The sequence below is a fragment of the Chrysemys picta genome, chromosome 8, assembly GCF_011386835.1.
Source record: "Chrysemys picta bellii isolate R12L10 chromosome 8, ASM1138683v2, whole genome shotgun sequence".
NCBI classification, from domain to species: Eukaryota; Metazoa; Chordata; order Testudines; family Emydidae; genus Chrysemys; species Chrysemys picta.
In genome coordinates this window covers 63,992,415-64,014,544 of record NC_088798.1, presented here as the reverse complement: position 1 = coordinate 64,014,544, position 22,130 = coordinate 63,992,415, and the positions used below count along the sequence as shown (strand labels likewise).

Sequence of the window (22,130 nt, the reverse complement as noted above, 5' to 3'; positions counted from 1 at the left end):
GGAGACTATATTCTTAATAGTAAATTAAATTCCTTGAAGCATCCACATGTAGTGTTTTACATGGAGCAATTTCTGAGTGAGACTAAGACCTAGCACCTGCAGGTATGGATGAATGACGCTTTGCTCCTTGATACCTCAGAGTTCAGTGCCTGGATCTCGTGGAACCTTTCCTGTAGGTAAGCCATTGTCTCACCCACATGCTATTCTGATCCTGGGGTAGACCATCTTCATAGGGAGAGCAGGGAGAACAAGTTTGTCACAAATCTGGTAAGAATAGATATATCTAAGACCTTAGATTCCTCAGCCAGGCTATATCACTATCATTACCTTTGTAAACACCATAGGGGAAGATGACAGACAAGTAATTTTTTTTAAACTAATATTGGCAATTTCTGGAGTCAAACTGAACAAGTGTCTGTGACAAGGGTCAGACCAGAATATGTAAATAAGCTTTTGCCAGGTCCATTGATGTTGGAAGGTCTCATGGAGTGGTTCCAGTGATAGCAGAAGCTAGAATCGCCATCCTGAATTTTGTCTTTTATCAACCCTATTCACCCTCTGGGACCAGATTGGCCCAGACTCCACCCGACCCTTTCTCTAACTATGAAGAGCATGCAGCAGAGTCCTGAACAGCTTCCTTCTTTAAGCTTTGTTTTCCTAGCTGTAGGATTAGGGCTCCTGCAGAATGTTAAGTTTCTCATCGCCTCTCAAGATCAGAGAAAGGATGAAGGGATGTGAAATTCCAGGGAGTATCCATGCTACCTCTCTCCCTCATACCAAATGTTTCAAACATGTTTGGGAGAAAGAAGTTCTCTCAATTCTAAGACCTTAAAGAAGCAGCAAGAGCATCCAGAATGATTTTACCTTCTCTCTCTCGGTTTTTGGATCTTTGTGGTTTTTTTCATCCGGGGGACAGGGGGTGTGTTGGATAGTGGGGGCACGGAAAACACAACGGTCAACCTGAGGCCTCTCACCTGTTGATACTGTTTGGGCCTTAGCCAACTCAAGTGCTCCAGGGTCCCAGCATTCAGAAGTCAATAAATGATTGCAGAGGAAGAGAAAACTTCCCTAAGAAAAAACAGTTTCTGTGAGCAAGGACAGAAACAGAGGCAGATTCCTTGCCAAATGACTCGGTTACTCACTTAGAACATTTAGATGCAACTCTGGAATTTAGAAGTATGTTGGATAGGGAAGTTTAAGAGGATTGTGGACTTTCCCCACAAAGAGCCCTTGATCAGCAAAGGCCTGGCTAAGTCCTAACATGGCTGACCTGTCTTTGCAAAGGTGTCTCCCGAGAAGTCTTGGTTGATGTGATGGAAGCAGAGATCCCAACAAGCCTTCCACTTGGAGTATCTTTCCCTGGCAGAGTGAAGCCCAGAGAAAGGAGCAATTGTGGCAGAGTCCCCTGCCCCCTCCCCCTCCCATTTCTTCTGAGAGGATCTCCTTGCAGATGGAATGCTATGATAGGAGGCTGGAGGGTTATTCCATTCCAGAAGAAAAGCCTAGAAACTCTTGTTCCTCTGAGGGTACATCTACACTACAGCGGGGAGTCGATTTAAGATACGCAAATTCAGCTACGTGAATAGCGTAGCTGAATTCGACGTATTGCAGCCGACTTACCCCGTTGTGAGGACGGCGGCAAAATCGACTTCTGCCGCTTTTTGTCGGCGGCGCTTACTACCACCTCTGCTGGTGGAGTTAGAGCGCCGATTCGGGGATCGATTGTCGCGTCCCAACGGGACGCGATAAATCGATCCCCGAGAGGTCGATTTCTACCCGCCGATTCAGGCGGGTAGTATAGACCAGACCTAAGGGAGGAGAGTTGGAAGATAATGCTCACTGCTGCCCTCAAAGCAGCTTTTAAAAGCAAGGATTACATTCAATAGGATGGGAGAATAGTAGCAATGTTCTGTTTGGGTACCAGTGACTCTGGTATGAAGATGGTAGGGGCATGGTCAAGTCCTAGAATGCCCTGAAAAAGTGTGAACTGCCTTTGGTATTTGCAGGAAGAGATGCAAACCCTGAATGTCTGAGTAGATGTCATGATACCGGGGGGGGGGGGGGGGGCGGCTTCCCAAAATGTTGTAGACTCAAAGCACTGCAGCATAGATTTTAGACAAAATTCCTCATCAGACCTACTGTGGAGATAGCCATCATCTATCAAGTGTTTATTAGGACAATTAAATCACCCTGGTATAGAGGTGCCCCAACAAAGTTACAGGACAAGAAAATATACACAAAAGGAACTCACTCTGCTCAGGTGTGAAACTGTGCTCTCACTATGGGTAATAAATCCTATTTGTAACAAGTGTTTAGTGAATGAACTACGTATTTCCAGATGTTGTGCTATTAAGTTTAACATGTAAAGGTAACAATTTAAAAAAGTGCTTCCAGACACCAGAAAGTTAGATTATTGATAAATAATAAATTACATTTCAAATTTTAGCAGGCTAGTAGAGTTCCCCTTGCTAAATTACTCTTCCTTCTCTATCACCTCCCCAAATTAAAACCACTGTTCTGACCTCACACATCTTTTTTTCTTAAAATAGACTAACATTTTTCCTGGCTGAGACACTTTAAACATATACAAACAAAAAGAGGGGAGGATAATTAACAGTAACTAGGGTTGCACCACTGGGTTGTGCTGTATTGTAAGGATACGGACCATGAAAACTGGTAAGAAACTTTCATCCATCACAAAACCAGTTCAGTGAGAAATTCTCACTGGGAGTTGCATGAAAATTCCTTGAAAGCCAGTTAGCTATGCATCCAATCCTCTTTCGAGTGAGTTCTAGTTTGGACAACATTCTGCCTTCTGAAAATTAGAGGAAGTTGCAATGCTTTTACTAGTTCAGTGTATAAAAGCACTATCACATAACTCATCTATGGCACTGGAAAGGATAGACTCTCCTAAAAATGCTATAGCCAAAGGACAGAGACCAGCTTAATAATGTTAGTGAGTTATATAGCACACAATCCAAACCCTCCCAACATCAGACTACATACATGCCATAGACCAAATGCTCTCACATACTTGCTCCACACTGCTCAATAAAGGAGCGTGAAATGTCAACCACCACAAGTATAGCAAAGCACTTTTGTACTAGTTTATATGAGACAATAGCTGTTGACATAAAATAACTTACTGCCAACCTACTTGTCATTATTTACTACTCCAATCATTTAACTGTACAAGTCACACATCACTAATCAAAAGGAAAGAGCTAAGAAAGTCAAGTACTGCTTGCTGAAGCCAACGCACTACTCCGTTTTTAAAAACCTGTACAACCATCAATCTGTAACCAGCTTGTTTTAAACAGACCTATCCACCAAAACGTCAAAATATGACAGGTTTCTGTCATGAGCAGCATGCCACAATATTTACACTCTTACATGTGTCTCCCTAGAATTAACTCTTAGGGTAGTGGGAGTCAAGATTGAGGCCAAGTGTTAATGCAAAATGGGGTTAAAGAGATTTGTAATTTAATGCATTCCCTTTGATACACCCTTTTGTTTCAGCCATCTGTTTATATGCAAAAGCAGTTCAGAAGAGGAAACAAAGGAAGGCTCTAAAAAGGTTCACCAGCAAGTTCTCCATTATCTTTTTCCCTTGCATGCAAGAAAATGACCCTTAGAGGGATGTGGTACATACCTTGAGGGTGAGGTCCACGGTAGCGGGAGAAACTGGAGTTAGGCTGGAGCTCTGTTGTAGAGTCTCCCTCCTAGGGAGGGGAAGGGTGTGGGGCAGGGGCACCTGAAAGGCAGGCAACACACATCACATTCTAACTAAGTCTGCTACAAAAGCCCCTTAAGAGCACATGCTCAAGCGGTGCTAATAAATTAAATTTTCTTCGAGGCTTGAGCTTTTAGCAGGGATGTTTTGACAAACTAGGATGAAAATTTGGAGGGGAAAGGTTATTTAATATGTGTTCATGTAATACCGGTCATCTCTGAGAGTGACTGCAGGCTTATTTGTCCATGCACCAATGTTTTCTGTATAGTCAAATGTCATTTAGCTCTTTGGGAATTTAGCCCAAAATGTATTTTTAGTTCAATGGGGTACAAAATTATTCCCAAATCAAGCCTGGCCCTATTAGGATCCAAACTCTGAGATGCAACTTCTAAAAAAAAAGAGAAAGAAAGAAATAAAGAAACTATGTTCTTCAAAGTCACAGGACCACAAAATAAGCAAAACTATACCTGGCAACTAATGCTTGCATATGACTATTTCTAGTTTCCTAGCCCACTTTCAATAGGACTCTCATACAAAGGCCAAGTTTAGGAGAAAGAATGCAAATTTGACAAAATGCAATCAATTGTTGCACAAGAAAAAGCTAATGATGGATTTGCTCAAGGTCGTAAACACAAGATCTGAGAAAGTGTTGCTATAATCCTTGGTACAGTAATAGTCTCTTACTCCTGTCTATCACCAACTCTTAGTTTAGGCACAGAGCATACAGAGCTGCCACATAATGAGATTAATCTCAAAATACATGTACTGAAACTTTGAAACTAGACAAAAGCACAAATCTGTTGTTGCTGGGAGACCATATTTCCTATGTGTGTATCCAACTCTACCAGGCAACAAGGCAATACACCAAGATCAGCAGGACCAAGGAATTACAAGACAAAGTATCATATTTTGCCTATGATAGGAATCTACCACTAACAAATAGCACCAAAAAAAAAAAAAAAAAAATCACAGCATTATGAACGGAAGAGGTGCGCAGGAGTAGCTACAAACACCATTACCACAAAAATGCATTAAGGATGTTGCTATCACTAAATTCATTGAATAGGAATAAAGTTTATTTTAAAATTATAAGCTCTCTCGGGAGAGATGTAGGAATAGGACCTGTCACAATTCCCCCAAATCCAGTCAACTCTGAGCTAGTTATATTTGCTTTGTTCAAAATAACAGAATCACAAGATCCAGGTTCCTACTCTTGACAGAGACCCACTGAGTTCAAGATACATTTGAAGTCACTATGAGTCATATGCTAATTAGTACTCTCTCTCACCATAAGAGAAACTAATACAGACAACAAATCCCACAAAGCCAGGATTGCTGGCTTTGTGGGAAGTACTTCAAGCTTTATCATTGAACTCTGCTGTCTACTTTAAATACTCCACTAAGTTGGTTCCCTCACATTTGATAGCCACAATTAATTTCAGGATCCAGATCAAAATAATTCTATAGGGGACTTTCCTTAGCCTAGCTTACAGACTCCATCTCTAACTACTAGTACAGGCCTCTTCTTTCCCTTAGTCTCACAAATGCTGTTGAGGGTAACTTCTCTAATTCCTGCTATCTGGAACGGTCTTCCTGAATCTTGACCCCATCTCTTTTCAAGTATCCTCTAAAAATATCTTTCCCTTACATAGGCTTCCAAATTTTTCGTTATTTAAAGACAAGAAACACCATGTAACACACAAAGAACTCAGACAGGTACTAACCAAACTAAGTTGTTGTTGTTTCCCCCCCCCCCAGTGGAATTACACAATGAGCAGCTGGTTAACATAATGGAAACCTAATTAATAGCTAACTGAATGTAACATTCTGTGCTTTTAAAAAGGAAGACAAGAGTATAAATACATTTTCCCTGTCCTAAGTCAAGAGATTCACTACAATAGACTTACATTAGTCACCAAAGTCTCCTCCATTTTTGTACTGCTAGCAGCCACACTGTTAGGATGAGAAGAAGGTGTAGTGTAGTCTGTCACAGACTCCTGTGAAGAAAAATAAGTCCATTAAAATGAACCCCCTATCTAAACTAGGTTTTCTAGTCTCAGGCTTAGTCTTTTCAGACAGTGGTCTGACTATCTTTTACATAGAGGCAGTTCACCAAGCAGTATGACGACAGAATTTCATCACACGTATTAATTTATTTTCTCAGAAGGCATGTCCGGCAATTCTCACTGCTGAGTTACTTTGCACTAGAAGAATATGTGGAAAATTTCAGCTCTGTCAGAGGCAGCATATCCCAGAAAAGCCTCGCCTTTAATCATGTATGTGGTTCAGATGATAACTTTTAGAAGTTAAATACAACTTTTAATATAATGCACACGGCTATAAAACAGAAGAAAACAGTATAAAATAAGATCAGATGTTTCTTAAGTAAGCAGATGAAAGAGAAGGCTCTCCAGATTAAAAAAAAAGAATGGAAGGGATGAATATGCACTTTTCTCTAAAGGGCTGAGACTTTTCTTTTTCTGAAAAGATGAACAGGTGGAGAAATCAAAGTGCACATACAAGAAATTTCACTGGTGGCAAGTGGCCAGTGAAAGAAACTGATGTGGAAATGGCAAGATCTTAGCAAGTTTTAAAAAGGTAACTAAGAAGTCAACTCAAAGCAAAAAATTATGAATTTTTACTAGCTCATTACAGGATGAAACACTCCTCGCACTAGTTCCTGAAGTCATTAAAATTCTTGTATGAGCATTCAAACCCAACTCTTCGGAATACAAAGCCAGGTTTTAATACCCTCTTCCAAACAGCATTTCTGTCTCCAGGATTCCTTTTCTAAAGCTATACTACCATGCTGAGTGCGACAAGAGGTGTAGAATTAGTCCTTGCAAAAGGATGTTGGGTCTTGTCTGGAACCAAAAGGAGGACCAAATTGCCATTTCTAGGTCTGCTAATTACTATGTGAGACTAACTTTTTAAAAACACTTCCTGAGTTCAGAAAGATTGGGGAAAAGTAGAAAGATGATCCTTGGCCCAATACTAGTGGAGAGACAGTCAACTGCTACTGTTCCCGGAATCCCTTCTGGAAAGTACCTTTTATGATTTTTCCATGGATGATGGATGATTTCCCCCTTGGATTTTTCTGCCTGGAAAGTGATTTCATGGTATAGATGAGGATGAAAGTTCCAGTCTTCCTTATCCAGGATCATTCTGCTGCGCTCACCTGCCCTCCTATTTAGGTTTCCCTGCACTAAGATCCAAGGTTCACTTTTAACTGAACTAGCTGCCGCCAGTGATTGCCAGGATACTGTACATACATCCCCCTTTGTTCAATAAAGTCATTGTCCTCAATCCTCATTAGGTGATGACTTCCTGCAGGAACATTTCCAGGGAACAAGCTAGGTATGTTGCTTGATATTGATCTGAAATTCCTGCTCTGTGTTCTCTGTATTGATATTGGCTTCCAATGAGGTCTCGCCATTGAGTTGGTATCCACTGCCACCACTCCCTACTAGGGCTGGTGAAGAGAAATAACTTGAATAATATGGTTTAGTTCTTGTCGTCCTCTGGTTGTCAAAGTACATGGAATACATACTTCTGACCACACTCTTCCAAGTATGATCTCAGGATGCAGTATTCACTGGAGTGGTCACTTGTAGAACCTGATCCGAAGATACTAGCACAGGGGTTCTCAAACTGGGGGGTCGGGACCCCTCAAGGGGTCGCAAGGTTATTAAATGGGGGGGTCATGAGCTGTCAGCCTCCACCCAAAACCCCGCTTCGCATCCAGCATTTAGAATGGTGTTAAATATAAAAAAATGTGTTTTTAATTTATAAGGGGGTGGGTCGCACTCAGAAGCTTGCTATTTGAATGGGGTCACCAGTACAAAAGTTTGAGAACTGCTGTCCTAGCAGCCTGAACAGAGATGTTCTAGCAGGCATTGTAAAGTTAGGTGCTTTACATGTCAAAACCAAAGTAACTTCTAAAAGGTGCAAAGAGCCTGCACCAGGCTTCTCATTATCTTCACTCTTACAGGACTGAACATTGTTTGGGACAAGACTGAAATGAGTTCACTTTCACTAGCAACACTGCTGTATTTGCCACTTACTAAGTTATAGGTCTTTATGACAATAAGAGATCTGATTCTTCATATTATGCCAGTGTAATTATACTGAACTAGTAACAGTGGAGGATCAAGCCCACTGCCTACCTATGAAAACAGGTGTATACCCACTGCATTTCTCAAGGCTGTGATAGTCACTACCAAGATATTGATTAAACCCCCAAGAAGTCATCAGCACAACCAAAGGAAGGGTGTCTTGTTCTTGTTTCAGAAAGACTTGACCAACTTCATCAGGAAGGGTGCGAATCAGAATGCAAAGGTACATAGTCACTAAATCAATGAATATCAAACTGCCAGGGAGATGGCAGACAGAACTGACAGTAGATGCTTCACATTTAAACTTCTTCCTTGTGAAGCTGTTGAGGCATTTAAAATCTAGGATTTCTATCAACCTACCATTCTTTGAGACTATAAATAAAATTGCACATATGCTTGAATTTTACAATCAAATATATTTAAATAACCCAACAGAAGTTAAGTGCCTTCAGGACTTTGGCCTAGAATACCAATCAAGTGTCTTAACTACAGGAAACAATGCACCAACTGTCTGTTTAGGCAACACCCTTCTTGTTGGAGGAATTTTTTTACTGAACTAAAAATTAAAGGTTGCTAGAAACGCAAGGTGGGTGAGGTAAAATATTTTATTAGACCAATTTGTGTTGGTGAAAAAGACAAGCTTTCAAGCTACACAGAGCTCTTCAGGTCTGTGAAAGGTACTCAGTGTTATAGATAAATACAAAGTGGAACAGACGGTTTAGCATAAGTAGCTAACCTATTGTAAAAGACAATTTAAGGTGAAGTGGCCAGTTAACACCTCAGCAGTCAGGACAAAAAGTGGAGGTTATGGGGCTAGAATGCTGTAATGAAGCATAAATCCAGTGTCTTTATTAAAACCATGATTTTGAATGTCTAGCAAAGTTATGAATTTAAGCTTCCGGGGTTGTCTTTTGAAGGTATTATGCAGGCTCCCTTTGAGGAAGAGGACAGAGATGGAGTGACAGCTGGAGCCGGAATATGAAACAACAGCAGCTGTTATTGTCAATGAATGTCAATTTCACCACTGGTAGGCTCCCTGTCCTTGAGATGGGAGCCTAGTAGTGCCAAGAATCCTGGTTGCAGATGTGGCTCCCAGGGCTGCTGCTGCAGTGTGGAGACCCTGGCAGCTCCCAGAATCCTGGCTCCAGTTGGGCACTTGCAGACTACACTCCAGCTGTGAGCCCTGCTCTGGGCTGACAGTTTGGGTTGTCAGCCTCCGGTCAAGGGGGCTCCAGCTGTGAGCCGACATTAGTGTGGAATGTTGTTGCTGTGAGTGTGTGAGAGAGGCGAGGGGGGTCTGCTGCTGTCTGAACTTACAAGACAGCATGCTGACATGCTCTCTGCTCCCCAAAAACCCACTCCCCCCCACACTCCCTGTCACACTCCACTCCCCCCTCCCATTTGAAAAGCACGCTGCAGCCACTTGCATGCTGGGATAGCTACCAGAATGCACTGCTCTCTGTCGCATTGCAAGAGCTGCTAATGTGGGCACGCCAGTATGCTTGAATCTGACAGTGTGGACACACCGCAGCGCTTTTCCTACTGTGCTCTCCGAGGGCTGGTTTAACTCACATCTGCAAGCGTAGCCATGCCCATAATGTGGATGTGAAACACCGCTTTAATTACTGCAGATGGCTGTACCTGGACTTAAGTCAACTTAATTTTGTAGTGCAGCCAAGCCCTAACCCACTAACTCCATTTTTGTCCTGCAGAGGTGTTAACTGGCCACTTCACCTTAAATGGTCTCTTACAATGTGTTAACTATTTACACTAAATCTGTTCCACCTTTTATTTAGTTATGATTAAGGCTACGTTTATGTCACAGAAGAAGTCACAGAACCCTTCCAGAGACCTCCCCGACGTTCTCTGCTTCAATCCAGGGGTTGTGGGACTCTTGAGCTGACAGCCAGTGGGACCCTGGCAGGGTTCCAGTGTCATAGACTTTAAGATCAGAAGGGACCATTATGATCATCTAGTCTGACCTCCTGCACAACGCAGGACACAGAATCTCACCCACCCATTCCTGTAATAAACCCATAACCTATGTCTGAGCTACTGAGGTCCTCAAATCATGGTTTAAAGACTTCAAGGTGTAGAAAATCCTCCAGCAAGTGACCCATGCCCCACGCTGCAGAGGAAGGCGAAAAACCCCTCTGACAATCTGCCCCGGAGGAAAATTAATTCCCAACTCCAAATATCGCGATCAGCTAAACCCTGAGCATGTGGGCAAGACTCACCAGCCAGACACCCAGAAAATAATTCTCTGTAGTAACTCAGATCCCACCCCATCTAAGATCCCATCACAGGCCATTGGGCATATTTACCGCTAATAGCACTGCTCTACAGCCAAAATGCTTCTGAAATAAATGTAGTCAAACTTTACTAATTCTGGGTCACTGAGAACGAAAATGAGGCTTAAAATTGTTGATTGGCTCTAGTTTTCAAGATATGTTATTGGGTCAGTATATACAACCCTTGACTTGGGAATGGTGGAGGATAAGTGAGTTATAAAGGGAAGGGATCTCAATTTAAACCAGAAATTACTAAAATACACCTTTGACTGGATCTATGAATAAATCTATGACTGGGTTTGGACAGTACTTGCTTTTTAGGCAAAACAATGAATGATGCAATCTGAAGCTGGTATTGCATCATACATGATATGAATTGCATACATATGTTATTCCTAGAAGCCATGGATGATGCAATCATAACGAAGCTTACATCACTCTGCTGAAGAAATTGCCCTATATCAGCTCTAGAAATCATACAGTGTCGTGCTCTTATTTGTCAGTGTTTGATTTTGCAAAGGGACACATTTCTGTTTAGCCAAAGTGAGCAAAGATGCCTCGTACTTGTGTGAACAGTGCAGATAACTTCTGCTATGTTTGTGGTGAAGTGACTTTTGCATCACAAAAGCGCAGTATAACCACTATGGTTAAGAAAGCCTATCACCTTTATTTTGGCTGCAAAATTGGAGATCGGGACAAGAGGTGGGCCCCACACATATGCTGCAACACTTGTGCAACAAATCTTCGCCAGTGGTTGAACAGGAAAAGGAAATTATGCCTTTTGCAGTGCCAATGATTTGGAGAGAGCCAACAGTTCATACCAGCAATTGTTACTTCTGCATGGTGCCTCCAGTTGGGAAAGGTGTGTCAAAGAAGAAAAAGTGGACTGTGCATTATCCAAACATTCCATCAGCTATACGCCCAGTACCCCACGGAGAAGGACTGCCGGTTCCTGATGCACCAGAATAATTCTCACTTGAGTCAGACGAGGAAGAGGATGAAACTTCTGGTCCTGAACCATCAATGTCACAGGACCCACATTTTCTCCCATCCTCCTCCTCTGAACCACACCTCATAACACAAGGTGAACTGAATGACCTTGTCAGGGATTTGGAACTACTCAAGAGTAAGGCAGAGCTGTTGGGCTCCAGACTACAGCAGTGGAATCTCCTGGCAGGTGATGTTAAGGTTTCCATGTTCTGTGACCGTCAAAAGGAACTTGTCCCATTCTTCTTCATGGAAGGTGATCTTGTAGCCTGCAACAACATCAATGGTGTGATGGCACCCTCAACATCGTTCATGATCCAGATGAGTGGAGACTGTTCATTGATTCATCGAAGACGAGTCTTAAAGCTGTTTTACTGCATAATGGCAATGTTTTGCCATCAATTCCAGTTGGTCATGCAGTCCATACGAAGGAAACCTATGACAACATGAAACAACTTTTGAGGTGCATAAACTATGACCAACATCAGTGGCAGCATTGTGGCGATTTGAAGGTTGTTGCTCTCTTGCTTGCTCTGCAGACTGGATTCACAAAGTACTGCTGTTTTTCTGCGAATGGGATAGTCGTGCAAGAGATTCCCACTACATCAAGAAAGATTGGCCACTCCGACAGTCATTGGAGCCTGGGAGGAAAAGTGTTCAGCATCCACCACTTGTGTAAGGGTAGTAACAAAATCTTCCTTGATTCAACATCAAGCTGGGTCTGATGAAGAACTTTGTCAAGGCCATTGACAAAACACAAGCAGCTTTCAAGTACCTCCGTGGAAAATTTCAAAAGGTTAAGTGAAGCTGAGATAAAGGAAGGTGTCTTTGTCGGTCCTCAGATTCGTGAACTTCTTCGAGATAATGCATTTGACCACGCACTGCGTGGCAAGGAAAAGACGGCATGGAAAGCCTTCCAGTTAGTGGCAATAAATTTTCTCGGAAACAACAAGGCAGACAACTACAGGTTGTTGGTGGAAAACCTCCTCAAGGCATACAAAAGCCTTGGTTGCAACATGTCACTAAAGATACATTTTTTGCACTCTCATCTAGATTTTTTTCCACCCAACTGCGGAGCGATGAGCACGGCGAGCGATTTCACCAGGACATTGCAACAATGGAGAAACGCTATCAGGGCAAATGGAGCCTATCAGTGCTTGCAGTCTATTGCTGGACAGTGACAAGAGATGCTCCATTTAATGAATACAAGAGACAAGCCAAGAAGCGCCGAGTAGACACTGAATAGGACTAAACTGTGTACATAAGGCGATAGCAGCGACAAGCAGCTCCCTGCAAGGTTCCAGCGACAGGTGACAAGACTCCTGGGGGGGGGGGGTCCTCAGGGTTCCAGCAATGGGCAACAGCCTCGCAGGGGGAGGGGGGGGGGGGGAGAATGCCTTGGACGAGCGGCTGGGGGTGTCCCATTTTCTCTTTGGGATATATCGTCACCCTGCAGCTTCCAGCTGCCGAGAGCAGAGGGGGAACCCCACAGCTCCCAGCTACTACGGTGGTGGGGGAAACCATGGAGCCGCAGCAAGAGTAACAGACAGGTCATGGCTTCTATGAATTTTTGTTTATTGCCCATGACTTTTACTAAAAATAACCATGACAAAATCTTAGCCTTAGCTATGACGACACAGAGTACCATCTCCAGATCCGAAGAAGCTGTAGCTCAAAAGCTTGTGTCTTTCACCAACAGGAGTTGGTCCAATAAAATATATTACCTCACCCACTTTGTCTCTCTAATATTCTGGGACCAACACGGCTACAACACTAAAAGCAAAGTTTAAAGGTTGTCTTTTTTTTTTTAGACTAAAAAAGTACTTCCTCTTCGCTCTACATGATTGTCCTCGCCTTCTGTAGATCAAGGATGTTATTTATCCTTATTAATGTTATACTGAAGAAACCAATAAAATAATTTCCATTTATCTAAATAAAATTCCAAAGCAATATCACAAGAAAAAATGAGAAGTATATGTGTAAGCCTTCTTTTAACTTGTATGGGCAACCAGAGGGGCCAACTTTCCCAGCTATCCTAAATTGCCAAAAAGAAGGAGAATGCTGTACAAAGCCGAGACTAATCTAGAAGCCGAGAGACAGAGAGAGAGGAGCTGGCACGGAGAAGAGAACTTGCTGTGAAGGAAAAGGCTGGTTTAAAGCTAAATTATGTACCATCTGAAAAGAAGTTTGATTTGTTTCTGGCATGAGGTGAGTGTCCAAGCCAAGGAGGTTGTTAAATGCTCATCCATTTTAGGCTGTAAATTAAGCAATTTCCCAGTCCCATTGGGACATTTTAACTTCTTTTAAAGAGCCAACTTCCATTAACTACAAGTCAGTACCAGATGGATTCCATTACTTTTAAAACTGGTAAGACCGATCTTGTCAACTGTACTTATGAATTGCAAGATGTGGTATACCTATTATTTTAGTGATTTCTGGGAGAGGTGGAGAGGACAGTATTTAGAAGACAGCAAGGGGTGTAATTTCCCCCTATTTTTAATTTGGTTTTACTTTGTGCATTTGAGAGAACTGTATAGCCATCATCTTTTTTCCTTGTACAGTCAGTTTCACTTTGGCTGGGTCCTCCCCAAGGAATAAGAGGAGAAAAACATTTTAAAGACACAAAAATGTGGCTGGAAAACAAAAGCTGGCAGAGGAACTTAGGGACAGGCATGAGACCTAAAACTACTTTAAAAACTAGATTTGAAATTGATGGCGCCACTACCTCAAAGGTGGTCTGCAGAGATTTGTGTTTTGCTTTGGGTAATGTTTTAAAAAAGCTTGAAAGCTTTTCTTCTAAATATAGCTTTTCTGCTTGGTTTTATACGCGAAATTTAAGATTTGTCTACCTGTTTTTCATGGAGGACTCTATTATGATATCTCAATAATGAGTGAAATTTGAACAACTGAGAGGGCAAGGAATATTTAGGTAAACTGTTGAAAACATTGTTTTGTTAACACCTATTTAACTCAAACAGCTGGGAGAAAAGATCTGAGAGAACATTTCAGCTAAGGGCTGGGATAGCTCACATTTCAGCACTCTGGTTCTTTAAGCTTTCCTGCAGACACCAGACTTGATATTCCTGATAGCTTCACCTTGCGTTTAAAAAAAAAAAACTTAAAACAAACCCACCCTTTCAGGCCTTCTTTGTACTTAATAAAGGAGCCAAAATATCACAAAAGCCAATTTCTCCCTTTGTGGGTTGCCTGTAACTTCTTGGGATTAGGGAGAGGACAAAAGGATATCAATGTATGCTGCTAGTAGGGTGACCAGATCACCCAAGTCAAATATCGGGACATGGGGGGGGGGGGGGGGGGTCTAGGCTGCTGCCCAGCTGGTGCTATCCCGCGGGGGCCCCGGAGTGGGGGCAGCAGGCCCCAGCCCCCCCGTCCCGCTTGTGTCCCGCAGGGGAACGAACGGGCCTGGGCTGCCGATGCCTCCGCCCCAGGGCCGCCGCGGGATAGCACCAGCTAGGCAGCAGCAGCCCAGACGCGACTGGCCAGGGGCTGGGCGCAGCATGCGCGCTGCTAGGTCCCCGCAGCAGACCCCGGGCTCGGGGGGTTCGGGCCCAGGTGCCAGAGCCGCAGCGCTTGGCCATCGGCCGCTTCCGCCCCGCCGTGGCAGTAGGAGCTGCAGCAGCGGCTGCTCCCAAGTCCCGCTGCCCGGGGGGAAGAACAGCCGCCGCCTGGCCCCGCGGGCCACCCCCCTACTCTCCCTACCGCCTGACTGAGTCCTGCCTGCTCGGGGCCAGGTCGGACTCTCACTCACCCTGGCCCCGCGCTTCCCTTGCGTCTCCTGGGCCTCCCTCCAGCGCTTGTGGAGGGAGGTGGAATGGTGAGCCTGGAGAAGAGACGGGGATTCGGGGAGGGAGCCAATGGGGGGGAGGAGGGGGCATGAGCACTTCCAGGTTCCGGAGCATTTCCTTGTTTGTCCAGTGTCCCGGCCGCACATCGGTCAGGACGCGGGACAAACAAGGAAATATCGGGGACAGTCCTGATAAAATCAGGACGTCTGGTCACCTTAGCTGCTAGTGCTACTATCCAGGGCCTTGCTTTTGGGTAGTCAGCTGAGGCACCTTTCCCATTCTGATTGCTTCCAGGGAAGAGTCAGACAAAGATGATTATGTTCTCCTTACCCTGATAGGCCTCAATGGGATACTCTGGTCCTAGAAGAAGAGATTACAAAAAACCCATTGGGTTCTGACAATAAAGGAACTAGGCCCAAGCCAGGATATACAAGTAAGATGCAGTCATGGTCTCCCCTGCCAGTCACCAATACCACCACTTCAGGCCCTCAGAAGTTACACTTCTCATCTTACCAGTTTTTGGTGGGCTCAAGCCATTTAAGTCTGCTGGTCCAGGGAAGCCAATTCACAGATATAGACAAGATTAAAAACTGCAGCACTGACAATTTACTCAAACTCGCCAACACACCTTAAAACAAAAACTTTCCACTGCTGGCAACAGGAAAAATACCATTCAAAATTTATTAGGCTAGAACAGAGATTTCAGAGATGTCTGAACAGAACAGAACAGAGATGTCTTCTCCATGGAGAAGAGGTTATGTACCATCCCTCATGTCTCTCAAGGGTGAACCTTTCCAACGATGTGCAGCCTCCAATAACTGCTCTGCAGATTGCTTCCAGTTCACTGGGGAGCATGTGGCAACTCAGCTTGAAGGATCACAGATATGCTCTCAGCTTTTTTTAAGTTGTTTCGGCTAACTTAGAACTATTTAAACAACATTCTTGGAGTCACTAGTATCTCAGATTCCTCAACATATCAAGTACAATGTCAATGCTAGCAATACAGCAATACTTCCTGCTCAAGACTGACTATCTGCAGGCAATTGGGACAGAATATTACAAACTGGAAGTCCCGAGTCATTAAATTGTCTTGCCAGTGGTGGTGTCCACCTGCTATGAAACAACCACTAGTTCCTATTTAAAATATCCACTTCCCCACCTCCAGTTGATGGGTAAGGAGCTCAATTTTTGCAGTCATGTTCTCAATCTTTGTGCTCAGTCCTTGCACTGGCTGTGTGCTGGGCTAGTCCTTTGGTAAATTCAAGTAATTTGTAGACCGCTTTAAAGTTATACTGGATTCAACAGACCCCAGAGGAGCTATCACAGCAGCTGAGGATCACTGGGAAGCCTCGGTTATCTCTCTCCCCCCCCCCCCCCCCCCCCCCCCCCCCCATTTTGTGCTGTCAGTACAGCATAGCTAAGGATCAGGGCTGAAAGCAAGCAAAGTAGAGGTCTTCCTGTTAAGTGTTATTACAAAAGGTCTACATAAAATCAGAGAGCAATCTGGAGAGAATGCACAGTGACACTTAAGCATCTTCACCACATTCCACAGAGGGAATTAGGTAAAGTTTTCAAAAGCACTGAAGTCTCATTGAAACTCAATAGGATTTGGACATCTAAATTCTTTACGTGCTTTGAAAATGTTTCCATCCTAAAGCTTATCTTGAAGCTTGATGCATGCTGTTTCCTTTGCTGTGGTACTCAAACTTGCAAATTGAGTACCCCTCCAACATTTTGCTACAGCTCTCTGATGATGGTTGACCACATCGCTCTTGTGCAACTTGGATAAACTTCAAATCAGGCACTGAGTGTAAGGCTTCTGCCTACTCCAACCTTTTTAGTGCTATTCCCCACAGATCAGAACCTAGGGCTCAGGGCACAGACTTCTTTTCTATAGCTTAGTGAGCACTTGTAAATCACTGGTGAGGCGGTGTAACAGTTTAGAACACTTCAACCCCAGTCACATACAGGGCACATGATCCACAGCAGTGCTCCATTTTAAATATTCCTTCCTGAGAACAACTACAGGCAAACTGTCTAACTTTTCAACTCCAGTGCTTTGTAAGTTCTTCTATGTAATATCTGAATGATTTCATCAGCAGGCAACTAAATGTCATAGTTGAATTCAGACATTAAATGACTAATGTAATGGGTTACAGTTAATGAAATGTTATCTCTTTTACACACATTGTTCAGTAATGTTCAAGAAATGTGCCACTTTTTGTCTTACCTTTGTATTTGTTCCAAACTCTGGAGCAGACACAGAGATCATTGTTCCTATTTCAGTACTCAGTTCATTTGCGGCTTTGGTTTCTTTTGTCGAAACAGGGTCTGGACTCCTGACAGCGGTGGGACTGGGCTTCTCCTGTCCCTCGGGCTCTCCCTGCTGGGCATCCTTCACCTTTCTGTTCTTTAGCGAACGCTCTTTCCCAATAGGACCAGGTTTATATTCTTTGTTTTCTACTGGACTCAAATCTGGAAGCTAAATTAGTGTTTTAACTTGTCAGTGTTGGCTGTTTGATTTTTTAAGAACAAGGAAGTTGTAACGTAAAATCTTTATATGCTCAGGAGAGTAAGAGTCAAAACATTTTGTTGACATCTACCAAGACTCAAAAGTCTGACTGTTCCGTGAGGGTGTAAACAGTAGGTTTGGGGTTTTTTGTTTGTTTGTTTTTTTAAAGAAAGGGTAGTTTAGTTAGAGATGTTAATCTGGCAACAGATGAGTACCTGAAACATGTCAACTGAAAGCACCAATTACCAGCAGGAAGCCAAAGATCTAGACTGAAGGGCTACTATGAGTGCTATATCAAATGGCACAGGATTAAATTGTCAGTCTAAAGATTAAAAGTGACCTGCAAAGAAGAAAAAATTGCACTAGTGAACTTTAAAATATATTGTCTAAAGAGAGCCCTCCCCCTTTTTTTCCTAGTAATGTTTAACAGATTTTTTTAGCCTTACTAATATCAGGAATATCAAGTCTTCTGTTTTTGCTGGAGCCCTAGAAAAATGGAGGTGGAGGGTTCTCAGCCCTCAGCTGAAGAGACACTGCGGTATGGATATTTGCCAGAGCTTTCCTCCACAGTGTTTGCACTAAAAAGGTTTTAAACACAAACTCAAATTTGCAAGTGTTTCCCTGTCTTCTTCTGCAGGAGTGGTGGCTGTGATGGTATGTGGCTATATTATAAATGTTTTAAAATGTACATTTGATTACTATATAACTGTTATACAGGGACAGCGTTGGTCTGTGGCCACAAAGGAAGAGTAAGTTTAATACCATGCTATGACACTCAGAAGCCACTCCCTTCTTAATAGATGGTGACACCAGCAGAGGGTGGACTGCATGAAGCAGTTCAGTGGCTACTACTGTGGGGCAGCAGGAGCAGCAGAATGTCTCTTTAAAGCTAGTGGGCTAGGGTCGGCAGGGCAGCCCTCAAAATCCTACTGCATTAATGGAGGCTAAGGGTGGGCAGGGTAGAGACTGGCAATTTCTCTCACCACAAGTACTTCATGGCAAGGAATGAGGAGGTTAATTGCTCCAGAGACAGGTAAAGGAGACCCTTCTTTACATGTCTGCCTGCTGGGAGGCCCCTAAATGGAGACAAAGACAACTCCTACCCAGAGAGTTTGCACCTGTAGGGCTCAAAAAATTGTTGAGAAAGGAGGGGAAAACGTGTTGGCTACAGTGGCCACTTAAGTCCCTCACTGCTGCAGCAGACGGTTCTGCCTTACCCTTCCTCTCCTCTCCCATCCCATCCCCGAGCACAGTACATTGCAGTGTAGTTTTAAAGCAGTACAACCCTCTAGTGCAGAGAAGTCCTTAACGTTTGAGCCTTAACTAAAAACTTTGGGTTTAGTTTTACTGAAAATCTCTTCCCCCAGTCAATAGCTCAATTCATTCTCTTGTCTTATGAGGTTATAGTCCTACCAGCAAAAACAAAGAGAAGACCTGATATTTGTAACATCGAAACAAGCAGAAAAAACAGACTGTCTACCTATATAATCTGTATACTTTATAAGGTAACAAAATGGCATTTTTTACCTTTGCAGATCACCTTTACATAAATCCAGTACAAGTGATTTGACACACATACAATATACACACTCTCTTAATGCAAGACTAAGTTCAGTTATATTTTATAAGGTTGTTGATTACTAATGTATTTTCAACAAGTCAATTACATGAACCTTTAGTCTGAGTAGTCCTCTGCTGGTATTAACTTTAATTATGCAAATATCACTGGATTACAGGCTACCTGGTCAGTGTAACAGTTATCAAAACTATGCCGGCTCTTTAACGAGTAGATGCACTCTAATGACCTTCAATTTTCTCAGCTATGATGGGGTAAGTAACCAATTTATCTTCAGAAAAAAACCTAAGGGGTTCCCAGTAGACAAGTGCACTGGGACCACTGCTGGGACTCAGGCAACAGGAAGAGGGCCTGGGAACTCAGGGCTGGGGTCAGTACCTTAGCCACCAACTTATTCCAAAAAGCTGGAGAGGGCTGCTGCAGGGTGAGAAGCTGGTGTTCTTTCGCTATTCCCCAACTTTTCCTGTCCCCCTATTTCCTACAAGCCTGTGTATTTGACGGTGAGGAAGAGATGTCAAGACTGATTTGGTTAGCAGACAATCCAGTCTGTCCTATACCACAGGAGTTTTCTCCTCCATCCTCTCTAGACTGCTAAATATTCCTGCGAGGATGAGCACTTTGGCATACAACAAGCAAAGGAAGATCAGTTAGGGGCTCTGAACATGACAATATAAATAATATAATGTATATACACAATTTTTAAAGGAAAACCAAGATTGGCCATTTATTGATACATTCATTGTTATGAAAAAGTGACTTTAGAGACATCATCGCCACTTTAAAAAAGTAGGTTTGGACGTGATGAAGGAGGCTTACATTGCCCAGACAGCATATATTTGTACTTTAATCTTTTTACACGGCTGATTTGGTAACTGTGTAAGCTGATGCACAGCATCTTCTCTGACTAACATACAGTGGGAAAAGAGGTCTGTCTTATTTGGATCGTACTTGTAACAGTTCCTTTAATTTTTTTCAAGCCACAGTTTTGGTATTTTTCCCTTTGACTGGACTTCTCTGCCACCCAGGAGCCCACTAGACCGGATCTTCTCCCTTACCTTTTGTGCTTTGATGGGTCCTGCCCGAGGCTGCTTCTGTCTTTGCTCTTTTGGTTCAGGTATTTTGTCAGTGGGCTTCTCTGAAAGCACAGGGCCAACTTCACTGTCACTACCACTAGAAGCTGGGGCTCCAAATTGAATCGTTTCTATTCCAAGCTCGACTCCACTTTCCTGTCCAGACTTTGTTCCCTAGTTAAGGTAACAACATACATTAAAACTTCCAAAAAATTCTCAACCAGAATGTTGCCTTAAAATAGGCGTTTACCTTTATTTTAATGTAGTTATATACTTAAGCATACAAAAGTTAGGAAATGGAACATAAGCACATGAAAGGCTGGTTAAAAATTGATGCAACCCACATGGTCCTTATTTTTAAAAACAAACTGACAAGAAGAACAGGAGTACTTGTGGCACCTTAGAGACTAACAAATTTATTAGAGCATAAGCTTTCGTGGACTACAGCCCACTTTTTCGGATGCATACCTACGAGAAGTGGGCTGTAGTCCACGAAAGCTTATGCTCTAATAAATTTGTTAGTCTCTAAGGTGCCACAAGTACTCCTGTTCTTTTTACGGATACAGACTAACATGGCTGCTACTCTGAAACTGTGACAGTGTACCCCACAAGGCTTTATGGGGGGGGGGTGCTCATAAATGTATGTATGATATAACTGGAATAGGGTTTTGCTACATATGTCATGTAACATATCTATGTAACGGTTATGATCTACTGGTTATGTTCATCCTAGTTGTATGCAGGCACCATCCATGTGGTCAAAGTTATGAACATTGGCTGTATAATTGCTTGATTTCTAAGTAGCCTTAGTTAGAACATTTGGTCACTTCTTGGGAAAGGAATGTGCAAATTAGGTGCTCAATCAGGAAGCACTTAACAGACAAAAGAGCTTGGAAGACTCCAATCCACATAAGAAGTCTACCTGAGGACATTCAAGGTAGCATGTGGGTAATGGCTACTACCTGCAAGTCCTGAGTCATGCATGGGCATGTGACTTGCCCATGTGATTCCGAATCTCCATTTTGTGACTGGATTCTACACAGGGTGAGGAGGGGGTCTCCAGCCACAAGAGAAAGTCTATTTAAACCCCTGGGAGACCCCTCCATTTTGTCTTCAGCTGGCTAAAGAAGGAGCCTCTCCACTCCCGCTCCCCCAGGATACTTGAAGGAAACTGGAACAAAGGACAGTAACTACAGGGCGTGTGAATGTGAGAGTGATTGCTGGACCCAGGCTAGAAGGAGATTAGCCTGGAAAAGGGAGCATTCTGGAACTGGTGAGGATCTTATCTGTATTTAGTTTGATTAGACATAGATTTGCGCATTTTATTTTATTTTGCTTGGTGACTTACTTTGTTCTGTCTGTTACTACTAGGAACTACTTAAATCCTACTTTCTGTATTTAATAAAATCACTTTTTACTTATTAATTAACTCAAGAGTATGTATTAATACCTGGGGGCGCAAACAACCGTGCATCTCTCTCTCAGAATTATAGAGGGCGAACAATTTATGAATTTACCCCACATAAGCTTTATACAGGGTAAAATGGATTTATTTTGGTTTAGACCCCATTGGGAGTTGGGTATCTGAGTGCTAAAGACAAGCACACTCCTGTGAGCTGATTTCAGGTAAACCTGCAGCGTTGGGGCAAGTAATTCAGACCCTGGGTCTGTGTTGGAGCAGATGGGAGTGTCTTGTTCAGCAAGACATGGTGCTGGAGTCCTGAGCTGGCAGGGAAAATAGGAACTGGGGTAGTCTTGGCACATCAGTTGGCAGCTCCCGGGGGGTTTCTGTGATCCAAGCCGTCACACAAACATTTTTAGTTCTCATTACTTGAGAATGGAGTACCAGGGCCAAGTGTAAAAATAGCAGGTTGAAGCTGGTTTTGAGGCAATATCTAGGTTTCTTCTAAGAAATATTTGTTCAGCTAATTGAATTTAATACTAAACAAGCATACACCATTTTGTTAAAATTTTAATTCTTAGTATCCTGTTGCTGGCATTAGGGAAAGCTGTAATGACAAACATTTTAGAGAAATTACG

At 43.0% G+C, this 22,130-nt stretch overlaps 1 protein-coding gene across 30 annotated transcripts in view; it reads right to left on the bottom strand.

The window, feature by feature from the left end:
• The window catches only part of PRRC2C (proline rich coiled-coil 2C), a 121,733-nt gene that overhangs the window by 33,710 nt on the left and 65,893 nt on the right, over nt 1–22,130 (bottom strand). For 22 of the 30 annotated variants that reach the window (XM_065554667.1, XM_008162853.4, XM_065554673.1 and 19 more), the window contains 4 exons: nt 20,076–20,264; nt 17,163–17,414; nt 5,641–5,730; nt 3,653–3,754 (listed from right to left, as the gene is read on the bottom strand). In XM_065554667.1, the coding sequence (XP_065410739.1) occupies nt 3,653–3,754; nt 5,641–5,730; nt 17,163–17,414; nt 20,076–20,264 (633 nt within the window). The remainder of the gene's footprint in view (nt 1–3,652; nt 3,755–5,640; nt 5,731–17,162; nt 17,415–20,075; nt 20,265–22,130) is intronic. The other 8 variants (XM_008162856.4, XM_065554675.1, XM_065554676.1 and 5 more) reach the window with 2 other exon arrangements.